Source organism: Anolis carolinensis, chromosome 1, assembly GCF_035594765.1.
Source record: "Anolis carolinensis isolate JA03-04 chromosome 1, rAnoCar3.1.pri, whole genome shotgun sequence".
NCBI classification, from domain to species: domain Eukaryota; kingdom Metazoa; phylum Chordata; class Lepidosauria; order Squamata; family Dactyloidae; genus Anolis; species Anolis carolinensis.
Window position 1 is genome coordinate 74,453,852 of NC_085841.1, and position 26,626 is coordinate 74,480,477.

The 26,626-nt window shown below is 40.3% G+C and overlaps 2 protein-coding genes across 3 annotated transcripts in view; one reads left to right on the forward strand and one right to left on the reverse strand.

The window, feature by feature from the left end:
- oprm1 (opioid receptor mu 1) overlaps positions 1-11,066 on the reverse strand; it is a 31,080-nt gene extending 20,014 nt beyond the window's left edge. The window contains exon 1 of one of the 2 annotated variants that reach the window (XM_003215799.4): positions 10,464-11,066. In XM_003215799.4, the coding sequence (XP_003215847.2) occupies positions 10,464-10,675 (212 nt within the window). In that variant the 5' untranslated portion in view covers positions 10,676-11,066. Of the gene's footprint in view, positions 1-9,147; positions 10,385-10,463 lie in introns of those variants that run through there. The other variant, XM_008123726.3, reaches the window with a different exon arrangement.
- Positions 10,976-26,626, forward strand: part of LOC134299444 (uncharacterized) — a 66,813-nt gene continuing 51,162 nt past the window's right edge. The window contains exons 1-2 of the mRNA XM_062982263.1: positions 10,976-10,979; positions 11,065-11,404. Coding sequence (XP_062838333.1) covers positions 10,976-10,979; positions 11,065-11,404 — 344 coding nt within the window. The remainder of the gene's footprint in view (positions 10,980-11,064; positions 11,405-26,626) is intronic.

Genomic DNA, 26,626 nt, shown 5'->3' on the forward strand with positions numbered 1-26,626 from the left:
TGTATTGTGACACATCAATATAATAGAAAATGCATTGAATGACATTTCTATTTCTCTGCCTCATGATGGTTCAAGTGCACAAAAACAGAATGAAATTGAATGGCAATCGATTCAGGACAGTCCACTTGCTTGAATAGCTTTTTTCAAAGTATAAGGCACATTCAAGATAGAAAAGCCCTCATTCTGAGCAAAGTCTTGCAATTTACTTTTTAGATAATCAGTGTTCATGAATAGCCTACCTGATTGTTACTGGAAAGGGGGGGGGGGGGGGTGAGGGAGGCCGAAACTGCTCCAAACCATCATTCCCTGCCTATGACATTTTCAAACACTCCTTGATGGCTGCCCTTCAGTAAAGAATAGTGGTTAGTTTATGTAGTCCAGCAAAATACCAAGGAAAGTTATCGCTAAGCTTTCCTACCCAATATCTTGTCATTGCAGATTAAATAATCTTGGGACTATCTATCTATCATCTATCATCTCTCGCAGTTCTTAAGACTTACAACAAGTTGAAAGACTTACAACAAGTCTGTAAGAAGACTTCAAACAAGTTGAAAACAAACCACAACTGAAAACATGATTAAAAGGAAGTGAATGCACAATTAAATGCATTTATGGTTTAACTTTTGTGGCTTTGATTATTTTCAGATTTGATTAATATATTCTTTCTAGGAATCGCTACATCCTTCAGCATGACTCTATGGTCAACTTCCTACAGATTCCTAGGAAAGTTTTCCCTCAGGTATTTTTTTTAAAAAAAATAATGCTTTTTCTGACTTTCATGGAGATCTTACTACTGTATTTTTTTTAAAAAAAATAATATGGTTATAAAATGAATAATATTGCTTCAAAATATTACAATGAAGATTAAAATACAGCACAAAGATTCTCCACAAAGACTCCCACACAACCAGTCAATCAGCAAATGCATATTTCAACAAAACGTTCTTCAGCTTCTGGCAAAAGGAGAGCAGAGAAGTTCCCAGCCCAGCCTCCCATTGGAGGGAAATCCACAACCTTAGACAAAGAAACATTGATCAAAATCAATTGGGGGGAAGTGTGAGTTAGAATAAAGTTTTCAACTGAAAAATAGGGTGGTGAATCATTTGTATCAGTCCCCTCCTTCTCCATACAGTCCTCCACAGACTGCTATACTGTTGGTTGGTCTACCAACCCTTCTCAGAACAGTTTTTGAAGAGCACAAAGAGCTGGGGTGGGAAAAAAGGATGAAGCTGAATTACTACAAATCCCCTCCCCACACCCTCCAGTGGGAGAATCCCATGTGTGGAATTTGGCTTGTGAGAATTTAATCCTGAAATATCTATTTTAGAAACACTACACTGCTACGTGTCAATATTTTGGTGGATATATATGCATAATATTATTGTGACTTAACAGACACAACCTTTGCTTACCTCCTTTATAGGAGCTCAAGCAATTCTACAGGTTTTTTGCATTTCCTCACTAGCAATTCCTTCTCCAACTAGGAATGCTTGAGATTTCATCACTAGGTGGCCACACACTCTGTTGTAGTTCTTCACAAAGAAACAAACACAATGATTCTTACAAGTTTTGTATTCTCTAAGATAAGAAAACATAAATGCAGTTGAGAATTTTCAGTTGATTATAGCTTTCACTCTTGAAAACTGTATTTTGATTTAATTTGATTCTTTCCAAATCAACCCCCCCCCCCAAAAATACATGCATATGCACAAATATGTGTACACACAGAGTGCTTTATACAAGGTCTCTATTCACCAGTATTTTTTAACAAACTGAAGCTCACATGATATAAGCAAAGTAATCTTGGGTGTTAAATTGTGTCATTTGCCCCTCACAGAAAGGGCAACCAGCCCTTGCCTTAGACTCTAGTACAATTTAAAATGAAGGCTTGGAAAGTAGTATTGGGTTGTGTAGCTCAAATGCTATTACGGAGGCATTCATCAGAAGACAAGGCTAGTGGGGCATAATTATGGATATTTTACTGACCTTTTAACATTAGACAATTATTTCAAGAAGTTTTGTCTTCCTGACTAAAGAAATGAAGTAGGTCATTGTGTTCTGGGTTCTCAGTAGCATCCTGCTCTAAATTGTGACTATATAGTTTCTAAGCATGGATCTGGAGGAAGCTGCATAAAGAGAGTCATAGGCTGAACTTTCTTTATACATCATCTTAAATGTGCCTTAAAATATCAAGAACTCTGGTTCTGAAGGGAACATGCAGTCTTCATAACTAGTAGCCTCTGAAATTCTTAGCCTCTATGAGTTTATTTGATTTCAAGTCATCTGAATCGATAGCTATCATAATTCATAATAAGGTCATGAATTCTGCAATCTAACATTATATCATATGAAAAAATGTTATGAGTAATGGATTGTCCCGACAAAATAGTGAGATGAGCATGATTTGCAGACTTTTCTACTTTTTGTGTGACACTGAAGAAATATCTTTTTGAAAGTCCTCACACTAATTTTTCTCAGATATTGGAAAAATTGTACTTGTTTGCATTTCAGCGCCCACAATCCTCCAACCAGAGTGGTCAGTGAAATATTAATTATTCCAAGCTCTGGTGTTAATCTAAAATGTCTTCACTGATTATGAAAATGTAATAGACATTTCCCCACATTGTAAAATTGTCATTGTGGTTTCTATTTAGCTGCAACACTTTAACCGATATTGTATTAGTAATATATGCAGGCAAAACTAAAAACATGATAACAATGTACACAGATTTTTGGTCATGGTGGAAGAAAGAGTTCAGCATCTCCATCAGTTACATCTTATTACCTGTACCACCAATCCATTTTCTGGTGGGTAGAGCCTAACTTATCTTGGAAGTTAAGCAGGGTGCTTTCAGGCTGTATTTTAGAACAGGAAACTGGCAAAACCACATCTAAGTATTTCTTGCCTAAGAAAACTCTATGAAATGCATAGAGTTGGCATAATTCATCAGATAACTTCAACACACACACACACACAGCTATATCTGCCCTTGTTTACTTCCTAAATCTTATCCCATTTTCTTACCATGGAAGACGTAGTATGTCTTGAGGGTATGAAAAAGTTCACATCTTTATCAAGCGTGAAGCTTTCACCACACAATTTCAGGAAATGAAAAGCAGCTTTGAGTTTGTAATATTCTTCAGGCATAAAAAACCCATTAAATATATTTAAGTAGGTGAATTAGAAACTATTTCTTGTGAAAGGCAGTCTTTACCATTAGGAGACTAAAAAACATTTCTACAAATCCCTTTGATCTGCAGAATGTTTTATCTCTACAACAGTTCTATCCCAAAAGATAATGGCTCACCAAAGAACATTTAGATTATGTATGATGCTTATTTTTTCAAATAAAAAGAAGATAGGAAAAATTCAGCCATGGGAGTAACAGTGTGAGGGAAGTAGGGTAAATGTGTTTCATCCTTTCCCCCTAAGGCTGCATGTCCACTTTAGATCATTTATCTCGAATAGATTTCCTTTCCAGAGGGGAAGAGAATATATATATATATATATATATATATATATATATATATATATATAGGTTTCACAGGCTTAGAAGAAACTGACTTATACTAAATCAGATAATCAGTTAATTTTGGAGAAGGGTTAACTCATTGTGTTTGATGGCCTAAGCAGACCCAGCTAAAGGCAGCTCATGGAACAGTGAGGAAAGCAGGTGAGTGTCTTACATACGTGAGGACACGTAAGTAAGAGGAGAGGCCTATATGTTCCGTTGTCAAATAAGGACAGTTAGTGAAAGGACCAGAGAACAGACGGAAATGGAAAAGATCAAGATAGGGTCAGATGTAAATATAGATTTCGTTAGATGGGAACCAAGAGTATAGAAATCAGGAATTTAGGAAATGGTTACTTGGACTCAAACTGAGTTGCTACATTATTTCAAAAGTATGGAGACAGCTAAATTAAATTCTCCAAGAGATACCATGGGAACACACACAAACACAGAGAGAGATTAAGAGAGTGAGAGTGGGATTGAGGGAAAGAGAGAGCAAGAACTATAGATATGACAATTATTATATTGTGCTCCTCTGAGGACCTGAACTAGGACCTGAAGCTAGAAAGGTTGAGAAGGGTTGTGCCAGCTGCTTAACCTGCCTGTATGTCAACAAATTTTGTTGTTTTATTATTCTTTCTCACTTTCTGGAAATCGTTTTTAATCTAATTCAAACCACACCTGCTTTTCCAGCATTACAGCCATTTTAGCATCCAGTTATTACACCCCTAAAGAGATTGGAAGGTGAGGGATAAAGTGAGCAACAGAAGTCTAAGAGTTGTTCTTTGAATGAACAACCTGCAGAGGGGAATCCACCTACCATGCCTAGTTTCATTGACATTAACAATGGTTCTGCATGGTTTCAGGGAGAAATCAAGACTTGCTTTTTGGAATTTTCAAGTCATGGATGTTGGAATATATAGATGCAGAATTGGTGGATATGGAAGGCCAACTGTAAATGGATATAATTTCAAAATAATTATAGATAATTCAACAAATCATATGTGGTTACTGTGTCCTGCATTACTGCAGTTCGAATGCAGGGAGTGGGGTGAGCTCTCACTGTCAGCCCCAGCTTCTGTCAACCTAGCAGTTCAAAAACATGCAAATGTGAGTAGATTAATAGTTACCGCTCTGAAGAGAAGGTAACAGCACTCCATGCAGTCATGTCAGCCACATGACCTTGGAGGTGTCTATGGACAATGCCAGATCTTCAGCTTAGAAATGGAGATGAGCACCAACCCCCAGAGTCGGACATGACTAGACTTAATGTCAGGGGAGAACCTTTATCTTTACATTTTAAAAGGAAAAGACACATCAATTTTATTATTATTTTATTTTATTACTATTAACTGTTTTGAAGGAGTTAAGGCAAATGTTCTGCATAAAGATCTTATTGCTATATTGCTAGGATTTGCATGGTTAGAATGTGGAGAACTGTGGAAGATCTATTCTCTAACTTCACTGTTGGTAAGATTATGAGAAATTGCTCTTTCAGAAAAATTGAAATACAATACCAGATGGAGCAAATAGAAACTTTAAAATGACACATTTGTTGCAATTTGGGCCCCTTTCATTTCACTAATAAATAAGCAAGATGTGTGGGTTACATCAGAGATTATTTTAAGCTTCATCTTTTCATGTTATGCTATCAAAAACATTTTGTGTAATTATATTGGTCTAGAACTGTTCTTCTTCAATCACATAGTCATTTCCGACTCTTTGTGACCTCATGGACCAGTCCACGCCAGAGCTCCCTGTTGGCCATCACCGCCCCCAGTTCCTTTAAGTTCATGCCAGTCACTTCAAGGATACCGTCCATCCATCTTGCCCTTGGTTGACTCTCTTCCTTTCTCCTTCCATTTTCCCCAAAACTCTAGAACTGTATTTAACATTAATGTTTGTATTGCTTGGTCAGCTGTGTTGCTGTTAGTCATTTTAAAATAAAAATAAATAAAAGAAATATAGATATGTCATATCACTGCTGATGAAATGAATGACAGAAAAAATGTTTATAGAGGGATTTTTCAATGCTTTGCATTTTCAGAATGCTTCCATGGAACCAGAGATCTTTGGAGGAGGTTCAGAACTTGACCAAATAACCACAGCAGTGCATGGATATAGCATTTATTACTCTTTACAACCGTGAATTCAAATACTGAGTGCCAAAGGTTTTACAGTCAAAACCTTCTCAGGATTCTCAGGAGACCAAAAATGTGGAGAGGCAGCACACTGTTCAGTTGATAGCATATATCAAATGGAAAAGGAAAATGGAAAGTGACTGTTGGTGAAAATGAGAGTATACTGATAGAATTCATATTCTATAGCAGGCTTCCCAAAGCTGGCATATTAAATACATCCTGGTCAACTCCACCTACCTCCAGCTAGCATAGCCAATGCCTAGGCTGGATCTTGATAGCCCATCACATTGTAGTCCAACATATTAGGAGTACAGGAACTTGTGGGAGGTCTGGTTCCACCAAAAGGAATATATGCAGCTGACGATAATCCTAAACATCTTGTGTGATGATAGCCTACAAGCCTCTCCTTCTCTGCACCTTTTATCTAATCTAACTAAACTTGAAAATATAGAGGATTTTAAAAAGACTCCTGTCTTTCCAGACTGTGATACTTGGGAAGCAAGGGTTTTGCAAAGACAATAAATATGCTCCTGTCTACTATTTCTTAAGGTGACACCTTTTCGGGTGGCTCCAAGCAGTAGCAATTTCCACCTGTTGTTACTAATCATTTCAATAGATGGTGCTGTGTTCTTATAGAAAGTGATGGCAATCTCATTTCTTCTAAATGTTAGCCTGGGTGCAATGAACAAATTTAATTGCCTTTTCTAGCTGACATTCCTCAAACAAATCTAATTGAACAGTGCTTCTTTTATTAAAAATGGACAATTATTTGACATTTCTTTGCAATAGCTTCTATCCTATATATTTTGGAGAAAGCATTTACTGTAGTTCTGCTTTAGAAAAAAAATTACTTGCCCATCAGATACATTCCATCTCTTTCAAAGAGGAGCATTTAAAAATCTGATTTAAAAGGAAAACAAGGCATTTCACTGCAGATTTCCATAGGATTAAGAAATAAACATTGGAAAACATTGGAGTGTGGTGGAGGCTCCTTCTTTGGAGGCTTTTAAACAGAGGTGGGATGGCCATCTGTTGGGGATGCTTTGAATGTGATTTTCCTGCTTCTTGGCAGGGAGTTGGACTGGATGGCCCACGAGATCTTCTAACTCTACAATTCTATGATTCTATGAAAAGAATGTATGATTCTATGAAAAAATTACAATACAATATAGAGTTTTACTTTCTATGAATGTATATGTGTTGGTAACACATGGATTATATTTTGGTTTAATTACTGTTGTATAGTGCATACTTTCGGTTTACATTTCTAGCTGTAGTGGCCTCTTGCCTGTCTATGAAAAAATTGCCATTCTTAGTGGATTTATCTGGGAAATGATAGTTGTATGTGTATGAGGAATGTATTGCCAAAAAAGAACACACTTACGTGGAATTAGGTGCTGCTGATCTTCATTAGTCTGATGCACTTTTGAGTAGACATATATCCAATTATCTTGGCTAGGTCTCTAAGACTGAAATCTTGGGCATATAAGGCACTATCTTTCAATGATTTGTAAACTTTATAAAGGAATTATCGGGGCTTTAAATAGAAATGTAAAGTGATATCTTTCTGTAATTCATACACATCTCTGTAAAATACATAGAAAATCTTTCTGTATATGCAAACATACTTAGCGTCCAGGTGTTCCATTGCATGACATTTTATCAGAGTTTTTGATTCTAGAAGATCATGGTCTGTTTGTTTTGATTGTTAATGGTACTGCATAGGGAAGCTGATGAAGAAACACAATCTACAAATGCAGACCCATCAAGAAAATCCAATAAATGCTACATTCAGCAAAGGACAAGTGGAATCCTCTCATCTCTGCAGGTGTGGACAAGTCTACATAAGGACCAACAAACGCAGCATTACCCAAACACGAATCAAGGAACATGAAAGGCACTGCAGACTAACTCAACGAGAGAAGTCAGCCATAGCAGAGCACTTGAAGAACCAACCTGGACACAGCGTATTATTTGAGAACACAGAAATGCTGGACCACTCTAACAACCTCCATGTCAAACTACACAGAAAAGCCACTGAAATCCACAAGCATGTGGACAATTTCAACAGAAAGGGGAAAACCATGAAAATGAACAAAATCTGGCTAGTGGTATTTTAAAAAAACTCTAAAATCAGGACAGTAAATAAAGAACAACATGCAGAAAACAGAGGAATTACAGACAGGAAACAATCAGGGCCATCTAACACCTCTCAACAAAGGATTTCCTCAGGCAGGAAGAAGCCAGGCTTTGAATCTGCAAGGCCATTAAATGCAAATCAAGTTGATCAATTGCAACATTCACACTTGCTTCAAAGAGACAAGGGTTTTTTCTCCCAACCTGGACTTTCCATGGATATACAGTAGAGTCTCACTTATCCAAGATAAACGGGCCGGCAGAAGCTTGGATAAGCGAATATCTTGGATAATAAGGAGGGATTAAGGAAAAGCCTATTAAACATCAAATTAGGTTATGATTTTATAAATTAAGCACCAAAACTTCATGTTATACAACAAATTTGACAGAAAAGGTAGTTCAATACGCAGTAATGTTATGTTGTAATTACTGTATTTACGAATTTAGCACCAAAATATCACGATATATTGAAAACATTGACTACAAAAATGGCTTGGATAATCCAGAGGCTTGGATAAACGAGGTTTGGATAAGTGAGACTCTGCTGTATAAATCGCGCTTGCCAGTTTCCAACAGACCTCACACCTCTGAGGATGCCTGCCACAGATGTGGGCAAAATTTCAGGAGAGAATGCTTCTGCAACATGGCCATACAGCCTGGAAAACTCACAGCAACCAACTGTTCCTGTTATCAATTACATTTTAAAAAATTAAGAAAATGCAACTTATTACTTGAATATTTAAAGTGCACAAGAGTTCTTTTTTAATTGCACACTCCCCCCTCCATAGCTTTTATTTGATTGAATTTGCGAACTTTATTCCATTCCATATCTTTCAGCAGAGTGTGAGAGAGGGCTCCTAACCAACCATACATTCTCCATTGAAGTGGGAACCCAAGCAGAAGAGCCCCTCCCCTTTCGGAATGCCCTTTGGTTTCCCAAAGCACCCCGCCCACAAATGGATTGGATGAGATGCCCACATCTGTGGACTGTTGCTTTTTTTTTCAACCTTCTCTCGCTGCCAGCACAGGAGCGTCGCAGCACACATTAATCCTTTGACATCCAACTAAGATGTATTGACAATAACGTGCCTTCCGAGTATCTTTCTCCCTCACACTGCCATTTTCTAATATTGTTTTTCTTGACGGGGTGGAAAGTAAAAAGGAAACCTGGGTGCGAGTTGGTGGGGGGCCACAAGAACGCGGCCGAGATTTGCTCCCTGCCAGGCTTCGCTCTTCCTCAGCTGCTCTCTTGAGGTGCGCAGAGAGGACTTTCGCAAGATCACTCTCACTTACAAAATGCCGATTTTTGGAACAATCGGTTCAGCATCTTGGGCAGCCCCCGGAAAGAATGGACTCACCCGGACACAGGAGCTGGGGAGGACACTTGGGAAAGGGCAATAGGAGCCTTCCCTTTCTCTCCCCGAGGGAAAGAGAGAAGCTCTTCCTGAGGCCATCGAACTCGGGTGGCAGCCACGAAGCTCACGACGGAATGAACCATTCGCCTTTTTGCCACTTTGCTGGAACGAAGCTGATCCACCTCTCAGACAGTCAACCCCTAATTGTGTTGCTGTGAGTTTTCCGGGTTGAATGGCCGTATGGCGTTCTCAGAGGTTGTGAGGTATAGTGGAAACTATGCAAGCGGGGTTAATATATCTGTGGAATATCCAGGGTGGGAGAAAGAATTCTTGTCTGTTGGAGGCAGGTGTGAATGTTTCCATTTCTCCCACCCTAAACATTCCACAGATTATATCTCCCCACTTGCCTAGTTTCCAACAGACCTCACAACCTCTGAGATGCCTGCCAAAGATGCGGGCGAAACGTTAGGAGAGAATGCTTCTGGAACATAGCCATACAGCCCGGGGAAATTCACAGCAAACCCCATTGATTCTGGCCATGCAACCCCTAACTGTTTTTATTTAATTATTCATTTTATACTCATATTTTAATGTGCATTGTTTCGATTTGCACTGTGTCCTGGGCCGGGCTGTGGCGCAGCTGGCTAGTAACCAGCTGCAATAAATCACTACTGACCGAGAGGTCATGAGTTCGAAGCCCAGGTCGGGTTAAGCCCCCGACCATTAAATAGCCCGGCTTGCTGTTGACCTATGCAGCCCCAAAAGACAGTTGCATCTGTCAATTAGGGAAATTTAGGTACGCTTTATGCGGGAGGCTAATTTAACTAATTTACAACATCATAAAACTGCTAGCAAAACACGAGGAATGGAATGAGGAAGTACAGCCACTAGTGAACAGTGAAGCAACAGCTCCCCCTGTGGCCGGAATCGTGAAGCTGGAAAAAAATGTTAAATGCCTCTGTGTCTGTCTATATATGTTTTTTGTCTGCTGGCATTGAATGTTTGCCATATATGTGTTCATTGTAATCCGCCCTGAGTCCCCTTTGGGGTGAGAAGGGCGGCATATAAATACTGTAAATAAATAAATAAATAAATAAATATTTACCATCGCTGCCTTGAGATCCTATATGATGAGGAAAAGAGGGTAACAATGAAGCAAATAAACAAAAATAAATAGAAACCGAGGATGCCCCTCCCACCTCCAACTTTCCCTCTTTCGCCTGCCCACCAGCTGCCCCGTTCTTGCTTCTTTCCTTCCCTCTTTCCTTCCTCTGGGTCCTCCTCCTCCTTTCTCTCCCTTACCACTGGCTCAGCCTTACCTGACGATGACATACATGACCAAGAAGTTGCCGAAGAGTCCCACCACGCAGACCACGGAGTAGAGGGCCATGATGACGATGGCGGTGACCATGGAAGGGCTGCCGGGGGCGCAGGGATTGCCCCCAGGGCCTCCCAGGCTGCTGTTGGGGCCGCTGCCGCACCACCGCTGGGTGCCGTTGGGCTCGCTCAGGTTCCAGCCGGGGCCCTCCATGCTCCGCGTCCCGGGCTGCAGAGGCGAAGGGGGAGGGGGGAGCTGGCCCTGGTGCTGAACGAGCGGCGCTGTCCGTGGTGCTGATCCCAGGGGCGGCCAGGCAGCTGTCGCTGGGGCTGATCAGGCGGCGGCGCAGCAGCTCCCCGCCAGGGAAGCCGCCGACGGCGAGGAAGAGGGAGAAAAGGAAGCCAGCGGAGGGAGACCCAGCAGTCCCATTCAGGGCTCGCTCTCTTTCTCTCTCTCTGCCGCCCCGCAGCCCTCCCACCTCAAGCGCCCCAGCCTCGGGAACAGCCTCCTTCCATGGGTGGGAGCAGCTCCCCTCTCATCCTTCTCCAGGTGGCACAGAGAGCAGGGGTGCTGTATGCGTGCAGGGTGAAATGGGAGAGGAGGGGAAGGGGAACGACAAAGAAGCCCGAGGACAGAGAAAGAGAAAGCAAGAAGCGAAACCCGGTTCTTTCTCCCTCCAGATGTTCCTCGAGTGCGCGCACTCACACGTGCATTCCCCGCCGCCGGCTCTGACACGCACAGGCACACTCGCGCGCGAGAGAGCCCACGAACACGCACACGTGTCCGAGTTCAACGGAGGGGCCAGGAGAGGAGGAGGAGGAGGAGCCTCAGGCAGGGGGGAGCAGGGGATGGGCAAGCAGGAAGGGGCTCTTTTTTATCCCAACCTGCTGTACGGGGAGGAGGAGACGGCAGAGGGAAGCCCCCCGCCCCACTCCATGGCAGGTAGGCACAACAATCACGACTGTCCTGCTGGTGGAAATAATGACAGTCTTGGGCAAAATACTGACCGTGGTGGTGGTAGAGGAGGAGGAGGAGGAAGCAAGGACAAGCAGGTCTCAAGGGAAGAAGGTTGGGATGCTAGTGCAGTCCTAGACAGTCCTAGAGTAAGCTCTACTCTATCATTCCTACTTAGGAGTAAGCTCTACACTGTTTGGATGTAAGCACACCTCTGTTAGCAACCTCAACAACTTAGTAAACTCCTTATTCATAGGGTTAAGTGAGGTGACAAAATTGTTGGCTTTCTTTTCCCTTTCTTCCACTTTTCTTGGAACATAAACAAGACTGGAAAATACGCAGCAGCACCCAGTGGTTATCATCCATTCTTTTCCAGGAAAGATTTACAAAGAAGTCACGTCCAATGTTAGAATCAGTCACTTAGGGTCCCAACAAACAAATCACGACTTTGCATAGTGCCAGGAAGGGGAAAAGGAATAACTGCAGTGCCTCTACTGCCCTGTGCCAGGTTTTACAATCTGGTCAGGTGTTCACTTCAGTGTCAGAGTGAAAGACTACAGGGACAGACAAGAAAGAAATCAAGCCTTCTCGTTGAATCATAGAATCATAGAATCATAGAATAGTAGAGTTGGAAGAGACCTCAAGGGCCATCTAGTCCAACCCCCCGCTAAGAAGCAGGAAATCGCATTCAAAGCACCCCCGACAGATGGCCATCCAGCCTCTGCTTAAAAGCTTCCAAAGAAGGAGCCTCCACCACATTCCGGGGGAGAGAGTTCCACTGCCGAACAGCCCTCACAGTGAGGAAGTTCTTCCTGATGTTCAGGTGGAATCTCCTTTCCTGTAGTTTGAAGCCATTGTTCCGTGTCCTAGTCTGCAGGGCAGCAGAAAATAAGCTTGCTCCCTCCTCCCTATGACTTCCCCTCACATATTTGTACATGGCTATCATGTCTCCTCTCACCCTTCTCTTCTGCAGGCTAAACATGCCCAGCTCTTTAAGCCTCTCCTCATAGGGCTTGTTCTCCAGACCCTTAATCATTTTAGTCGCCCTCCTCTGGACGCTTTCCAGCTTGTCAGCATCTCCCTTCATCTGCGGTGCCCAAAACTGGACACAGTATTCCAGGTGTGGTCTGACCAAGGCAGAATAGAGGGGGAGCATGACTTCCCTGGATCTAGACGTTATTCCCCTATTGATGCAGGCCAAAATCCCATTGGCTTTTTTAGCTGCCGCATCACATTGTAGGCTCATGTTTAACTTGTTGTCCACGAGGACTCCAAGATCTTTTTCGCACACACTGCTGTCAAGCCAGGCGTCCCCCATTCTGTATCTTTGATTTCCATTTTTTCTGCCGAAGTGAAGTATCTTGCATTTGTCCCTGTTGAACTTCATTTTGTTAGTTTCGGCCCATCTCTCTAGTCTGTCAAGAATGAAAGATGGAGGAGAGTTGCGCAAAACCTTAGAGTATGTTTATAGTTGTGGGGCTGTTGATTCTCATTGTTTCACCACATACTAAAAATTGTTGTAAACAGTCTGTTATTAGCCTATTGTTGAAGTTAAGTGCCTCAAGAGGTTTAATAATATAGTAACAAGAGTAGTGTCTAATTACTGCCCATATAATCCATGTAACACAAATTTGAGTATACAGCAGCTATTCAGATCAAAAAGCAGACAAAACTCTACAGTCAAATGGCATATTTTTAAAGTGGCAATGATAATAGCTTACAAAAAACACTATGGCATGAGAGAACCCTTGATAATTAATAAAGGGAATGAGAGTATTTCCTTCTGAGCCATTCCTTAATTACTCTCTAAAATGGAAATAGCAACTCTTTTTTGTACACACTTAAGGTGCATGGCAATAGATAATACAATTAAATCCCTCTCTGCTTATATAGAATGTTATCATAGCAGCCCAGAGAGAAGAGGCAGGAACAGTGTGTCCGAGAGCAGTCCTTCTAGAAATATGACTTTCAGGCTTGAATCTGCATTAGAAACAATCCCACTGGTTGAGATATCAACCTAAATCCATTTATTAGCTCCAGCTCCAGTAAACATACTGAATCAGTGATAACTGGGTAGGTTAACACTTACATGAATTCAATTAATTCAGTAGTTCTGGTGATGGGCAGTGTGATGTTATCATCATAGGCAATCACTCGTGGCCAAGTATGATGGTCTTCCAAGGGCAGTGACTGTAGAAACCTGTTCTGGATCTCCATGATCTTTTGCAATGAGGACATAGATTACCAGTTTATTACCAACTTCAGCTGATATGCCAGCTGTGCCCATTCCTAGATTTGGGGGACTTAAAGATAGTAGAGCACAGACTGGTAACCTTAAGGCTGGGCTTCTGCAATGCACTTTATATTAGACTACCTTTGTACCAAGTTTGGAAAATCCAGCTGGTCCAAAATATGGCAGACAGCTTGGTTACAGGAACATCCAGGAGTGAGCATATTGCACCTATCCTAAAGTCACTTAATTGCCTGCCAATTAGATTCTGGGCAAAGTACAAGGTGTTGGTTTGACCTTTAAAGCCCTACATCCGTGGTTCTCAATCTGGACTCCGCAGGTGTTTTTAGCCTTCAACTCCTAGAAATCCTAACAGCTGGTAAACTGGCTGGGGTTTCCAGGAGTTGTAGGCCAGACACATCTGGGGACCCCAGGTTGAGAACCACTGCTCTACATCGTTTGGGTCCAGGTTACCTACAGGATCATCTTCTCCTGTACAATCCACCCCAAACACTTAAGTATTTTGAGGGTGGCTACTCTAACCCACCAGAACCTGATTGATGACTGTCACCCAGAGGACCTTTTCATTGGCCACCCCAAGAATGTGGAACGACCTGCCAGAAGACCTTCAACAGCTAAATGAGCTGTCAGAATTTTAAATCCATCTAGACCTGTTTCTTCTGGCAGACCTCCCCGGCTAGTCTTAAGCATGACTTTTAAACTTGTGTTCTGTGTTTTAATTTCTGTTCCGTGTGTTTAATATGTATTTTATAGAAATATATTTTAACATGTACCTTTTATAGAACTACATTTTAATATTTGGGTTTATAAAATTTTTGCAATGTTTGTGTGTTTTGACTCTGCTGTGATTAGCCTAGAGCCAGGCGCAGGAGCAGGTAAGAAATAAAATTATTATTATCATTATTATTATCATCATCATCATCATTATTTCTAAATGGAAGGGAGTCACTACAAGTATTTGGTTGTTGTGCCTTCCACTTGGCACATTTCTCCCTTTCGTCCCCTATTTGTGTCTCTTCAAAATCCACAGCACTGTTGGTAACAGCTGACCTCCAGTTAGAACATTCGAATGCCAGGGCTTCCCAGATCTTGGTGTTTATTTTTTAGATTAGCTTTAAGCCTGTCTTTAAATCTCTTTGATAATGTCCACAGCTTGTGGTGTACAATGAGTTACTCCAGCAATTACTTTCCCCAATAGCAATGTGATGAAATTGAGAGTTTTGTAATTCACTACTCTTGGGTATGTTTTGGCTGTTGCCAATTAGCAGGTGAGTTTTGACAATGGACGAACACACAACACATGGTCACTTGTGAGTCTTTCTTTGCATATTGTCATGCACTCATGAGGAATGGGGGAGACTATGTCAAGGAATATGTGAAGAGGGAAATAGAGACAGAGACAGACAGACAGACATTGAGCAGTAGAAGACATGCACAGCACTAGAAACTCAGCTTACTTGGATTTAAAAAAGACCTTTAAAAGTTAGCCTACCCTTTCTACCTTCATAAACTGGGAACCTGGAAACATGGAGACAAAGAAACTCCAACTAAATATGAGATCTATGAAAGTAATCCATGATGTTAAAACTAGCCATCAGATTAGGGTGATGGCATTTTATAGTAGGCTGTTTATTTATTTATTTGCCCCATTTATACCTCGCCTTTCTCACCCCGAAGGGGGCTCAAGGCAGCCTACACATGGCACAATTTGATGCCCCAAAACACATATATAATCAAAGCTTAAAATATTAAATATTTTTTTAAAATAGACATAAAAATTTAAACATTATAACAGTTAAAAATCACACCAAATACTTCTGGATGGATGTTTTAAACTAGGAAAATGCCATGTGGGGATTAGTTTACCTGCCTCTTATGTAGGAAAGGTGCTTATAATTCTATTTTTTTAATTAGTAGTTTCCTTTATAGTTAAGAAAAAATATTAGGCCAGAGAAAGTGTGTTCATCTGCAAGGTGTGACATGATGCATTGTTATTTTTGCTTCAGCAAACTAGCATGGCTGCTCCTCTTGAAACCCTGTATGTGAAGCTGCCAAGCCAGGCAGACAAAACGTAGGGCAAAGTCAAGGATCAGCTGCAAATTGGTTTGGGCATAGCCCATTAATGGTGAGAAGAAATGTTAACCAAAAACCACATGTCACCCCAACATGTTGTTTGTGACAAGGTACTTTGGTCTGAAACATTGCTTTTCATGGTAGTTTCTTTGAGTATATGACTGAGCTCAAGAAAGAATCAACAGCCTGCTGCAAACTAAGCATTGCCTCTTTGGATGACATGCTGTGTGGCAGAAAGTATCTTTTGAAGCAACCATTGTGACTTTTCCTTCTAATTGCCAATTTGAGAAAGACCCAGGATTATTTATTGATGATGTCAATAATCAATAAACACAAACAATAAACAGATATTCATGTATGTCTTAATCTCAGTCGTACTTTTAGGGTTATTAATATTGGACTTTGTATTTTGAGTTTATGTGATGACAAGTTTTAGGATACTGCTGCCCATTCCTGTCTTGGATGTAAGAGTTAATTCCATTGCGTTACCTCTTTGAAATTATGGGCTTTCTCGTTCCTCTATTTTCAGATGCATTTGTTATATTCTCACTGCCTGGCCTCCCCAAAAAACATTAAGGTGTTTTCATGAAGAGAACTTCTTTTATTTCAGAGCTCTTACCGTGTTACAAAATTCAAATGCAATGCCTTTTTTGTTGATGAGCAAACATAACCCTCCCACTTGCTAGACTGACCCTTGTCATGTGAAGTGTCATTTGTAAAACAAGCGTATGAACTATTTTATTTATTTATTTATTTATTTATTTTTCAAACTTATATGCCGCCACTCCCCTAGGGCTCGGAGCGGCTTACAAGAACTGGCTAAAATGAACAATTTAAAAACATCTTAAAAACATCTTTAAAAAACATCTTAAAAAATATCTTTAAAAACATCCTAAAAGCACCTTTTAAAACATCAACAACAGAACTCAAAAGCCTGTCGAAACAGGTGTGTCTTACATGCCCTACGGAAGGCCAACAAGTCCCGCAAGGCACGAACTTCAGGTGGCAAGGTGTTCCAAAGAGATGGCGCCACTACTGAAAAGGCTCTGCGTCTGGTTGTTGTTAGACGCAAGGTCTTAAAACTGGGGACTTCTAACAGGCATGTTGCTGTGCATATGAAAGCCTCACAGTGTAGAGAAGGGACTCCCTGAAATGCAAATTTTGAGCAACTTGCAGGGTTTTAGAAAGAGCATTCGAGATCCCGGTGGCATAAACTGCTGAGTTTCTGAACCTGTTGACTGAAAGGTCGGTGGTTTGAATTCGGGGAGCAGGGTGAGCACCTGCTGTTAGCCCCAGCTTCTGCCAACCTAGCAGTTCAAAAACATGCAAATGTGAGTAGATCAATAGGTACCGCTTTGGCGGGAAGGTAACAGTGCTCCATGAAGTCATGCTGGCCACATGACCTTGGAGGTGTCTACGGACAATGCCAGCTCTTTGGCTTAGAAATGGAGATGAGCAACATCCCCCAGAGTCAGACATGACTAGACTTAATGTCAGGGAAAACGTTTACCTTTACCTTTTAGAAAGAGCATCTGTGATATTTTCACAAACTGGATTAGGAAGTCTTCACCCCATTCAAAGATAGAAGATTTGGATGGAACATTGTATATCATAGACACTGCAGTTGGTCAAAAGGAAATATTTTGGAACAATTTTTTTTATCTAAGGACTTCCCCAAATTCCTTACAGTCTGTGCTTCTTCCATTGTGCCAGGCCATGGCAGAGTTTGATGATGCATGGAATTTAGCATCCTGAATTTTACTCTTTTAAAAATTAAACATGCAGATATCAAGTTTCCAGTATATATAATGTATATACACACACACACACACACACACACATGTTACAACTGGTGAAGTAGCAGCTCGTGTGTATCCATGTAGGAAAGAAAAGAACTACAGTGGGTAGGTTATGATGTTTCAGTGGTCTGTATAGACCTTCTCTCTGCCTGAAACTAACAAAAACAAAAGAATTATGCTTTAGACAATGGATGTATTTGGTTTGATGTAAACATTTCCTCCCTGATGAAACAATCTTAGTTCCCTTCTTCTATATATTTATCCTGGGCAAACTTTGAAGAAGACTCGACATTGTTTCACTGGTGACCATGAGCAATGCAGCAGCGTCTTCACATGAATTGCAATGCTTCCTAGCACCATGGGAGGCTATAGACTTCAAAAGTGACATTAACAGTGACATTCCTTATGCTTCATCATACCAGTTCATTTTCTTGTGCAAGGGCTGGAAGAATCATACCTTGGAAAATGATGGTCCTGTCTGAAAGGATACAAGAAAATGAAAGCATATGGTTCTTTGGCAGGGGAGAGCTTTGTCATTTCCCTTTCAAATTGTTGAGAAATATGTATCCTACAAAAGGTTGTTTGGCATAAAAGCAGAATCGTTATTGGATTTCACAATCCCTTGACAGAAACACTTGCTTTTGCTTGATTTGCCTTCCCTCACATGAATATATTGACTCCCAAAAGCCTTCCCTTAGTGCTCCTTTACAGGAATTCTGTATGTCAGGAAATAGGTAGAAAAAGGAGCTATTGCCGTACCATGCCAACGATGTACCTCACTTCAAAATGATTTTGGATCACATCCCAGTTTTTGCCTGTCTGTGTTTTTGGTAAATTGCAGATTAAACCTGCAGAGACAAAATAGAACATAAAGAATGAATGTTAAACTGACAGTGCCAAACATTGCTGGGAAAGGACATAACTTCCATGTAAAGGTGTTTAAAATCATTCTACAAGGACAACTCTGGGCAATTCTGCCAGTTTTGCTTAATGCCACATTTGAATTTTTGGTAAATTCTGATATTCCAAAATAGTGCCAACATGATGAGTACTGGACTAACTTGGAGACCAGGGTCCACACCCATACCCAGACATGAGAACCCACACTTGGCAATTTATTATTTATTTATTTCCAGCATTTATATCCCGCCCTTCTCGCCCAAAGGGACTCAGGGCGGCTTACAACAATGGCAACAATTTGATGCCTACACAAAATCGATATTAAACAATTAAAAACAATTAAAAATATTAAATATAAAATTACAATAAATAAATTTAAAAACATATGATCAGATCCGTTCATCCACAGTTGACCTGTGGGCATAGAAGAACATGACAAAATCCTGATTAAAAATTTACTGAAATGTGGCAAATCTGTCAGTTTTTTCTTGCCATATTAGTATTCTGCAAATGGTGGTAAATCCTTGTAAAAATACGCTATAACAAAATTCTAATTCACCCAAATCTCAAATTCACCCAAATACTCATATGATATTGTCACATGATATTCTTAGGATATTTAAAGGCTGTCAAAGGTAAAATATTAAATTGTTAGAATTCACAATGGCAGTTATGATTGCAGTTACCAATTAGAAACTGATTTATATTCATAAACCCTTCATAGAGAATATGTAGGGATTGTAAAAATCTTACAGTTTGAACTCACTTTGTAGCAGCTGCTATGAGTGACAAGTCTGTTTACTTGTCAATCAAGACGCTATAGATCGACATTTCCATCCTCCAATCACCAGCGATCGCTAGTATGAGGAGGAATTGTTATGGAGTTCTTGCTTCTGAATGTCGCACACAAAATTACTCAGGAGGGGAGGTGTAGCTGGGTACACCTCCCAAACTGAATATTTGATTTAAAATCTGATCTGATCTAAAAAAACCCCCCTATAATCTTGGCTTATAGGTACACACTCACTATTGCATTGTGGATTCTATAACGTATTAGTTATTGTGAGCATGAAACAAATGGCTGATAATTGTTAAACTTCATGTACGATATTTCCAAAAATGAATGCTGCATAGCTCCTATAACTGGCTTATAAACACTAAAAGACAAGCTGTTGCCAAACAAAGGTAATGAGCAGATGAACCTTAATCTAGTTCTTGGAAGCAATTTTTGTTTCTTTAAATTCTAGATTATTTAAGAATTAAAATGTGTTTTGTACATGACATGACACTTTCAATGACACTTTTAAATATGTTGTCATAGTTATAATAACAATGACCTTATTTCTAACTTGTCCTCTCTCCCCAAAGGGACTCAGGGTGGCTTCCATAAACAAAAACAGGAAACATTCAATGCTGTGAACAGTATAAAGTGCAAACATTTAAAAGTTATCTTTCATTCAAGTCAGCTGTGAATGTTTTTGATGCCATTGAAGTATAAGTCATGTCACTGGGAAGCAAGGGAGATTTAACCTTTCATTTTTTGCTTGCTGAAAAGGGCAACTGAAATTATCAAGGGGCTGGAGTAACTCTCCTCTGAGAAAAGGTTACAAAGTTTGAGATATTTTTATAGCTCAGATGGGAGAAAAACAATTGCAGGGGGTGACAGGTGTAGAAAGTCAAGTTGTGTGTGGAGAAAATGGAAAGGGAGACCTTTCTTCACATGCTTACCTCATCATACTTGTGTTCAATGTCATTTACTGAAGCTGAATGTTCAGAAACATAAAAGACAAATACTTCTTTAAACGACTCAGAGTTAAACTGAGGAATTTGCTATCCACAGAGATGGTGATAGAAGCTTACTTCGGTGGTTTTAAGGGACAATTAAAAAGTTCATGAATGATAAAGCTATCTAGGTGCTAAACACAATAGGTGAGAAATTGTATGTGGAGATGTATCTTTAGCAATCAGCTATATGTCTCCCAGTGTAAACTCCCCTCCACACACACACAGTCACCTTCTCACTGGGGCAGACCCCTCTCCCCATAAACAGTAGTTGGAGTTGGAAAGCCAAGCCCTACTATTCTTCTTTAATTGGAGACAAAGGTATCTCCAGGGATCATCTGGTATCCTTGGGAAATCCCTCTGAATGGCATTTCTGCTGTGCATCCCACTAAAAGAAAAGGGTTGATTGAGTCACTTCTACTCTACTGCTCTCCACTAGCGTGAGCAACAGTCATTTAGGAGAGGGGATGCATCAAAGAAAATGTGGATGGGTTTTTGGAAAGAGAAGTTTGGTCATTGTGCAGCTGGAACAGAATTCTGACAGCTGCATCATGATCATTGCCATCACCAACCAAAGCCAACCTGTTACCACAATAGGTTCAGTTCTTTGGATAGCTTTTGTACAAGAAGGATTAGTGCTCAGAGTCTGTTGGCTGACCCACTAGTGTGGAAGTCTGTCAACAGGCTAGTTTGGGGTGGGATAGGCTATAAAATAAAAATAAATAAAATATTTTAAGTAAATATATCTGCCCCCAATGGCGCAGTGGGTTAAACCGCTGAGCTGCTGAACTTGCTGCTGAAAGATCGGCGGTTCGAATCCGGGGAGCGGGGTGATCTCCTGCTGTTAGCCCCAGCTTCTGCCAACCTAGCAGTTTAAAAACATGCAAATGTGAGTAGATCAATAGGTACTGCTCTGAAGGGAAGGTAATGGAACGCCATGAAGTCATGCTTGCCACATGATCCTGGAGGCATCTATGGATAATGCCTGCTCTTTGGCTTAGACATGGAGATGAGCAGCAACCCCCAGATTTGGACACGACTAGACTTAATGTCAGGTGAAAACCTTTACCTTTACTCTTAAGTAAATATGTTTTTCTGTTAATCTTGATTGAATCCAACTAATATGTTGGGCTTTTAAAATCAAATTCAGTCCATCTAAAAGCACTTGGTGTCAATTTCCTTTTTTCTTTCAGATTTATTATTCATGCTCCTGGGTCTCTGTTCTTGCTGAAGTGTAGCCTGTGCAGGATACAACATTCACCTTGAGTATATAGTTGTAGCCCATAGTAACTGCTCCCTGAGATAATGCATTTCTGTCTTTAAGGGGAGGGCTTTTGGTTTTATTTCACTCATAATTCACAGTTAAATGCACACAATGCCAATAGGATATAGAAGAAAGAAAAAACAATTCTAGCTTCTGAGGTGGAAAAAATGTTTTAGGTAATCACTATAATTCTTTTTTTAACAACACAGGAGCTTATGCCCAAGGGTCTGCCAGCTCTTTCATGTTCTGAATAAAACTAGGAAGCAGGGAAAGGAAGATTGTCTGCCTTTCTTCAGAATGCAAAGGAATCTTGTAGCACTTTTGAGACTAACAAACATTGTTCAGAATGTAATTTTCATCCAAGCTCTGAGAGCCATATAGCAGGCAGGCAAGGACTTAGTGGCAGTTCTACCTGTAAACAAATCCTTTGCAACTACCCTGAGGGAATTTGGGGATAATGCTTTTTCTGCCCAAGTGACTCATTTGATTTGTGAAAAAGTTGAAATTATGTAGGGGAGCATAATCTTTTGATGTCAAGGCCAATTTCCCTGGGTGAAAATTTGGGGAAGGTATTTTCAGAAAAAGAAAAGCACCAAATGTCTGAATCTCTGCTCACTGCTGCCACCACCAGCAGCATTCTCAATCTATCACCTTTTTCCTTTGATTGGATTCTTTAGTGCTTCTTGCAGCTGTCCCTCCACTTCTTGGTCTCAAGTGAAATCAATGGGCCAATCACAAGGACAAAACAAAAAGCAATTGTTCTGGTAGATGCACATGATTAAAAAAACAAACTACTTCAGATACTAAATGAACTGTCCAATCTTTTTATGAGTTGCCGGAACAGGACTAGAACAAGGCTTGCACCCCTCTCAAGGTTGCTTTTGGGGGCATTGGCATCTACAAATATTCTGGACTGCTTTTTTCTCTCAAAAGAGGCCAAATTGTCTATGCTGAATATCTCTAGGAGAAACCATTCACCCTTTAAATAGGCTGCTCTCCCAGTTGTGCTTTAAAGAAAAGGAACAGCTGGTTTTTGTGTCACAGCTGGTTAGTAGCCAGCTGCAATAAATCACTACTGGCCGAGAGGTCATGAGTTCGAAGCCCGGGTCGGATTAAGTACTCGACCATTAAATAGCCCCAGCTTGCTTACCTAAGCAACGTGAAAGACAGTTACATCTGTCAAGTAGGAAATTTAAAGACCACTTATGCGGGGAGGCTAATTTAACTAATTTACATCATCATAATAATGTCCAGCAGCCTGCGTGCTGGAAGATGAAGAAGTATTCCATCAAGGACTTGGCATCACAGTGGATGATGAAGGAGCAGCTCCCCCTGTGGCCAGAATCGAGCATACGCTCATGAAGTCAGCAGCTGGAAAAAAATGTTAAATAGCCTCTGTGTCTCTGTCTGTGTGTGTCGTAGGTCTAATGGCATTGAATGTTTGCCATGTATATGTACATTGTGATCCACCCTGAGTCCCCTTCGGGGTGAGAAGGGTGGAATATAAATACTGTAAATAAATAAATAAATAAATACATAAATACATAAATGTGTGTGTGTTTGTCTCTCTCTCACACACACTTAGTGGGGGGAGATTGGCAATCTATTCAGTTCACATATGTTTAATAGCAGAACATTGACCTCCAAGGCTTGTAGTGGTTGCCCATCTCTGAATTTAAGGAGAGAGAAGCCAGATAACTACTGGCACCAAAGCCCTTTCTATGTTATCTCCCTTCCTCTCCAGCATCAAACTCTTTTAGAATAGTAAAGATTGTGCTAATGAGCTCTCAGGTGATATGCTATGGAGAGCTTGTATCAAACCCGGAAATTACATAAACAGCCTGTCCTGGATAGGGTTACATTCCCTCTGAAAAAGCAAGCATGTAGTTTGGGACATAGGTCTTGTGTCCATCTGTATTACTGTGACTTGAAGCTTTGGCTGGTCTGGCAACTATAGCCTTTCCTGGACAAAGAAAATCTAGCTGTAGCATCTCATCCACTGACAACCTCCTGATTCGATAAATATAGCATAGTGGTTTGGGTGCTAGACTATGACTCTGGAGAATTATCTTAAAAGAGATGAAAAGTGTCAAACAAGGTTCAAATCCCCTGTCAACCATGAAAACCCACTGGGTTACCTTAGGAAAGTCACATACTATCAGCCTTAGAGAACCTTGTGATAGATTTATCTTAGGTTAACATAAGTTGAAAACAACTTCTTTACCATAAGTTTAAACCAATTTGTTGTCACAAGTACTATAGATTGGCTGGTTCAATTTTAAAAAGTCTGCAAGAAACATCAGTATTGAGAATGATGATGGACTGCTTTATTGGAAGTAGACAGGAAATGGTGGGGATGTTTACTTAATGGCAAAAATGAGGCTTACAAGAAGAAAAGGGGAAATGTGAGAAAGGATTGTTCAACGACCCTCTATTTCAGGGTATATGCGATGTCCCTTTCCACTATGGATTTCTGCCTTCTATTCTTCTGTCCATTCTTCTAAAGAAGATGTATAGAAGTCACAAATGTTGAAAAAATAATGAATAAAATAAATGAAAATCAACCTCTTTCCTTTCTTTAGCTAGGGGAACATCTAGGTAATGGTAAAGGTTTCCCCTGACGTTATGTCCAGTCGTGACCGACTCTGGGGGTTGGTGCTCATCTCCATTTCTAAGCTGAAGAGCCGGTGTTGTCCATAGACATTTCTAAGGTCATGTGGCTGGCATGACTGCATGGAGCGCCATTACCTTCCCGCTGGAGCGGTACCTATTGATCTCACGTTTGCATGTTTTCGAACTGCTAGGTTGGCAGGAGCTGGGGCTAACGGTGGGTGCTCATTCCGCTCCTGGGATTTGAACCTGGGACCTTTTGGTCCGCAAGTTCAGCAGCTCAGTGCTTTAACACACTGTGCCACCAGGGGCCCCTAGGGAACATCTACACTGTTGAATTAATGCAGTTTTACAGAACTTGAACTTGCATGGTTCAGTGCTATGGAATCATGGAAATTATAGTTTGGTGAAGTACTGACACACTTGGGTAAAGATATTGTAAAACTAAAACTCCCATGATTCCATAGCATTGAGCCACATAGTCGTTCAAGTGTTGTCAAACTGCATTAATTTGTCCTGATAGGTACATGCTTGGTCTCTTTTCAGGTGGACTGAAATATGTGGACCCAACCACCAGGGAATCTGAATGATCAGCAAATTTGTTTGGTATAAATGCTAAATTCCAGCCCACTTGGGCAGTAGAATACAAGTATATGTGGCTTTTCAGGAGGACTTTAGAAATCCAGGAATATATCCAAGTTTATTTTTTAGAATTACTGCCAAAAAAGCTATGTCAGACCTGAATGCTGAACACATATGGGACTGTCACTTTTCACTGAATGTAAGAAAAATGTTTTGAGAACAAATTACTAAGATTTAGCTGGGTTATCTGACTTCCATTTTATTTCTTTTATTCAGTATGCTTAAGGTAGTTTCACTTGTTCTACTTCGTTAATAAAAGACATGAGGCAAAGTTTTGACAAAGGTCAGGTCTTTTCAGTTCAGTTGCTTTCTATGATAGTAATTTGAGGACATAAGGTCCACATAATTTAGAAGTTCTTAATTCTTCTCAGAACTCCTAATGTTTTGGAAGGAGCTCTAAATACCCCTGATATTTTATGGAGCTGTGTTCAGGACAATTGATAGAACAAACTAGTTATCAAAGAGGGATTGAAGTTGAATGTTGGGCATGATCCAATCCAAATTAAGTGAACTGAAAAGTTATATAACCTTAATCTCCCCTAAAGCTACCTAAGGGGAGCCAAATGAGCTTAAGTTTAGTTGGGACAGATTATTTGTTTTAATAGTAAAATTCTGAGTTTTTATTATAACCAAACATTTACTGTGTTTGTACCGTTACGCTCAAAAATGGGAGACCAGGGAGAAAATATCTGCAGAAGATTGCAATATGTTTTGTGTTGGGGCAAACTCTTGGCATCTTTTGGCAGTGGTTTTTTGAGATATTGAGCAGTATTTTCTCTCCCCCCCCCCCATCAGAAAATTTTAAACCTGAAGATACCATAGACCGAGCCACGCTCCTTTTACATACAAAGCATTTGCTCTACCATGAGTTACACCCCAGTCCTCATATCCTTTGTCTCTGCAGATTGTTCTTAAGTCTTACATTTGTTGTAATGCTTCCTCTTGGAAAATAAAACATGTTTAAATCTAAGGACGTCATCCTATGAGGGAAGGAAAGCCTCATATTACCATAGCACTATGTCCCATTGCATTAGAAAGCAAATCATATCATATCTCCGATCCCATCACACTTTGTTCTTTCTTGCCTTTTCTCCTGAAAGCAGCTGTTTTCAGATTAATCACATGAGTAAGTGCAGTTCCCACCCACTCAATAAAAAAAAACACCTTGAAAAAATAACTTTGGGAATATAGACTTTCCTTTCCAATCCTGCTACTCCCAAGTAAACCCAAGGCAATATTCTTATAAGATAGTCACCACTTTGGGGATTTAGACTTTCCCTTCTAATTCTGCTACTCCCAAGGAGACAGGAGACATTGATTTGGATCCCCCCTTCTCTGAGCTCCTTCCTCCCAATTTCATTGCTCGCAATCACGGAAGTCCAAAACAAAAGTTTAAAGGTAGCCATATAGCTATTTTGAAACTCAAGATTACTAAGAAGGACAAATAACAGGAAAAACAAAGTGGTGATATTATGAAAATTTGGTATTTTAAATTATTAAATTAATTTTTAAAAATTACCATGCCAGGCTCATGAAGCAAGATTTTGAGAGAGAAATATCAATGCTTAGTAGGAGACTGCCCATAGGAATGCCCCGTATACTACATCACTGTAGCGATTCAACACAGGCAACTTTGACATTTTCTCCTGTTCCATAGCAATTCCTGAGCTCAGAAGATGATTTCTCTCCCCCTTTCTTAACACTTCCTAAAGTGTACATTTTATAGAAATATGTTTTAATGTTTTATTATGTTTTTATTGAATGCATTTTATTATGATGATGTACTTTAACTGTGTTGTTAGAATATATCATCTTTACACCTCGAGCTGTTAGGAAAGGCTGGTAATAAATAGAAATATATGATAGTTTTTATTATTATTATTGATCCT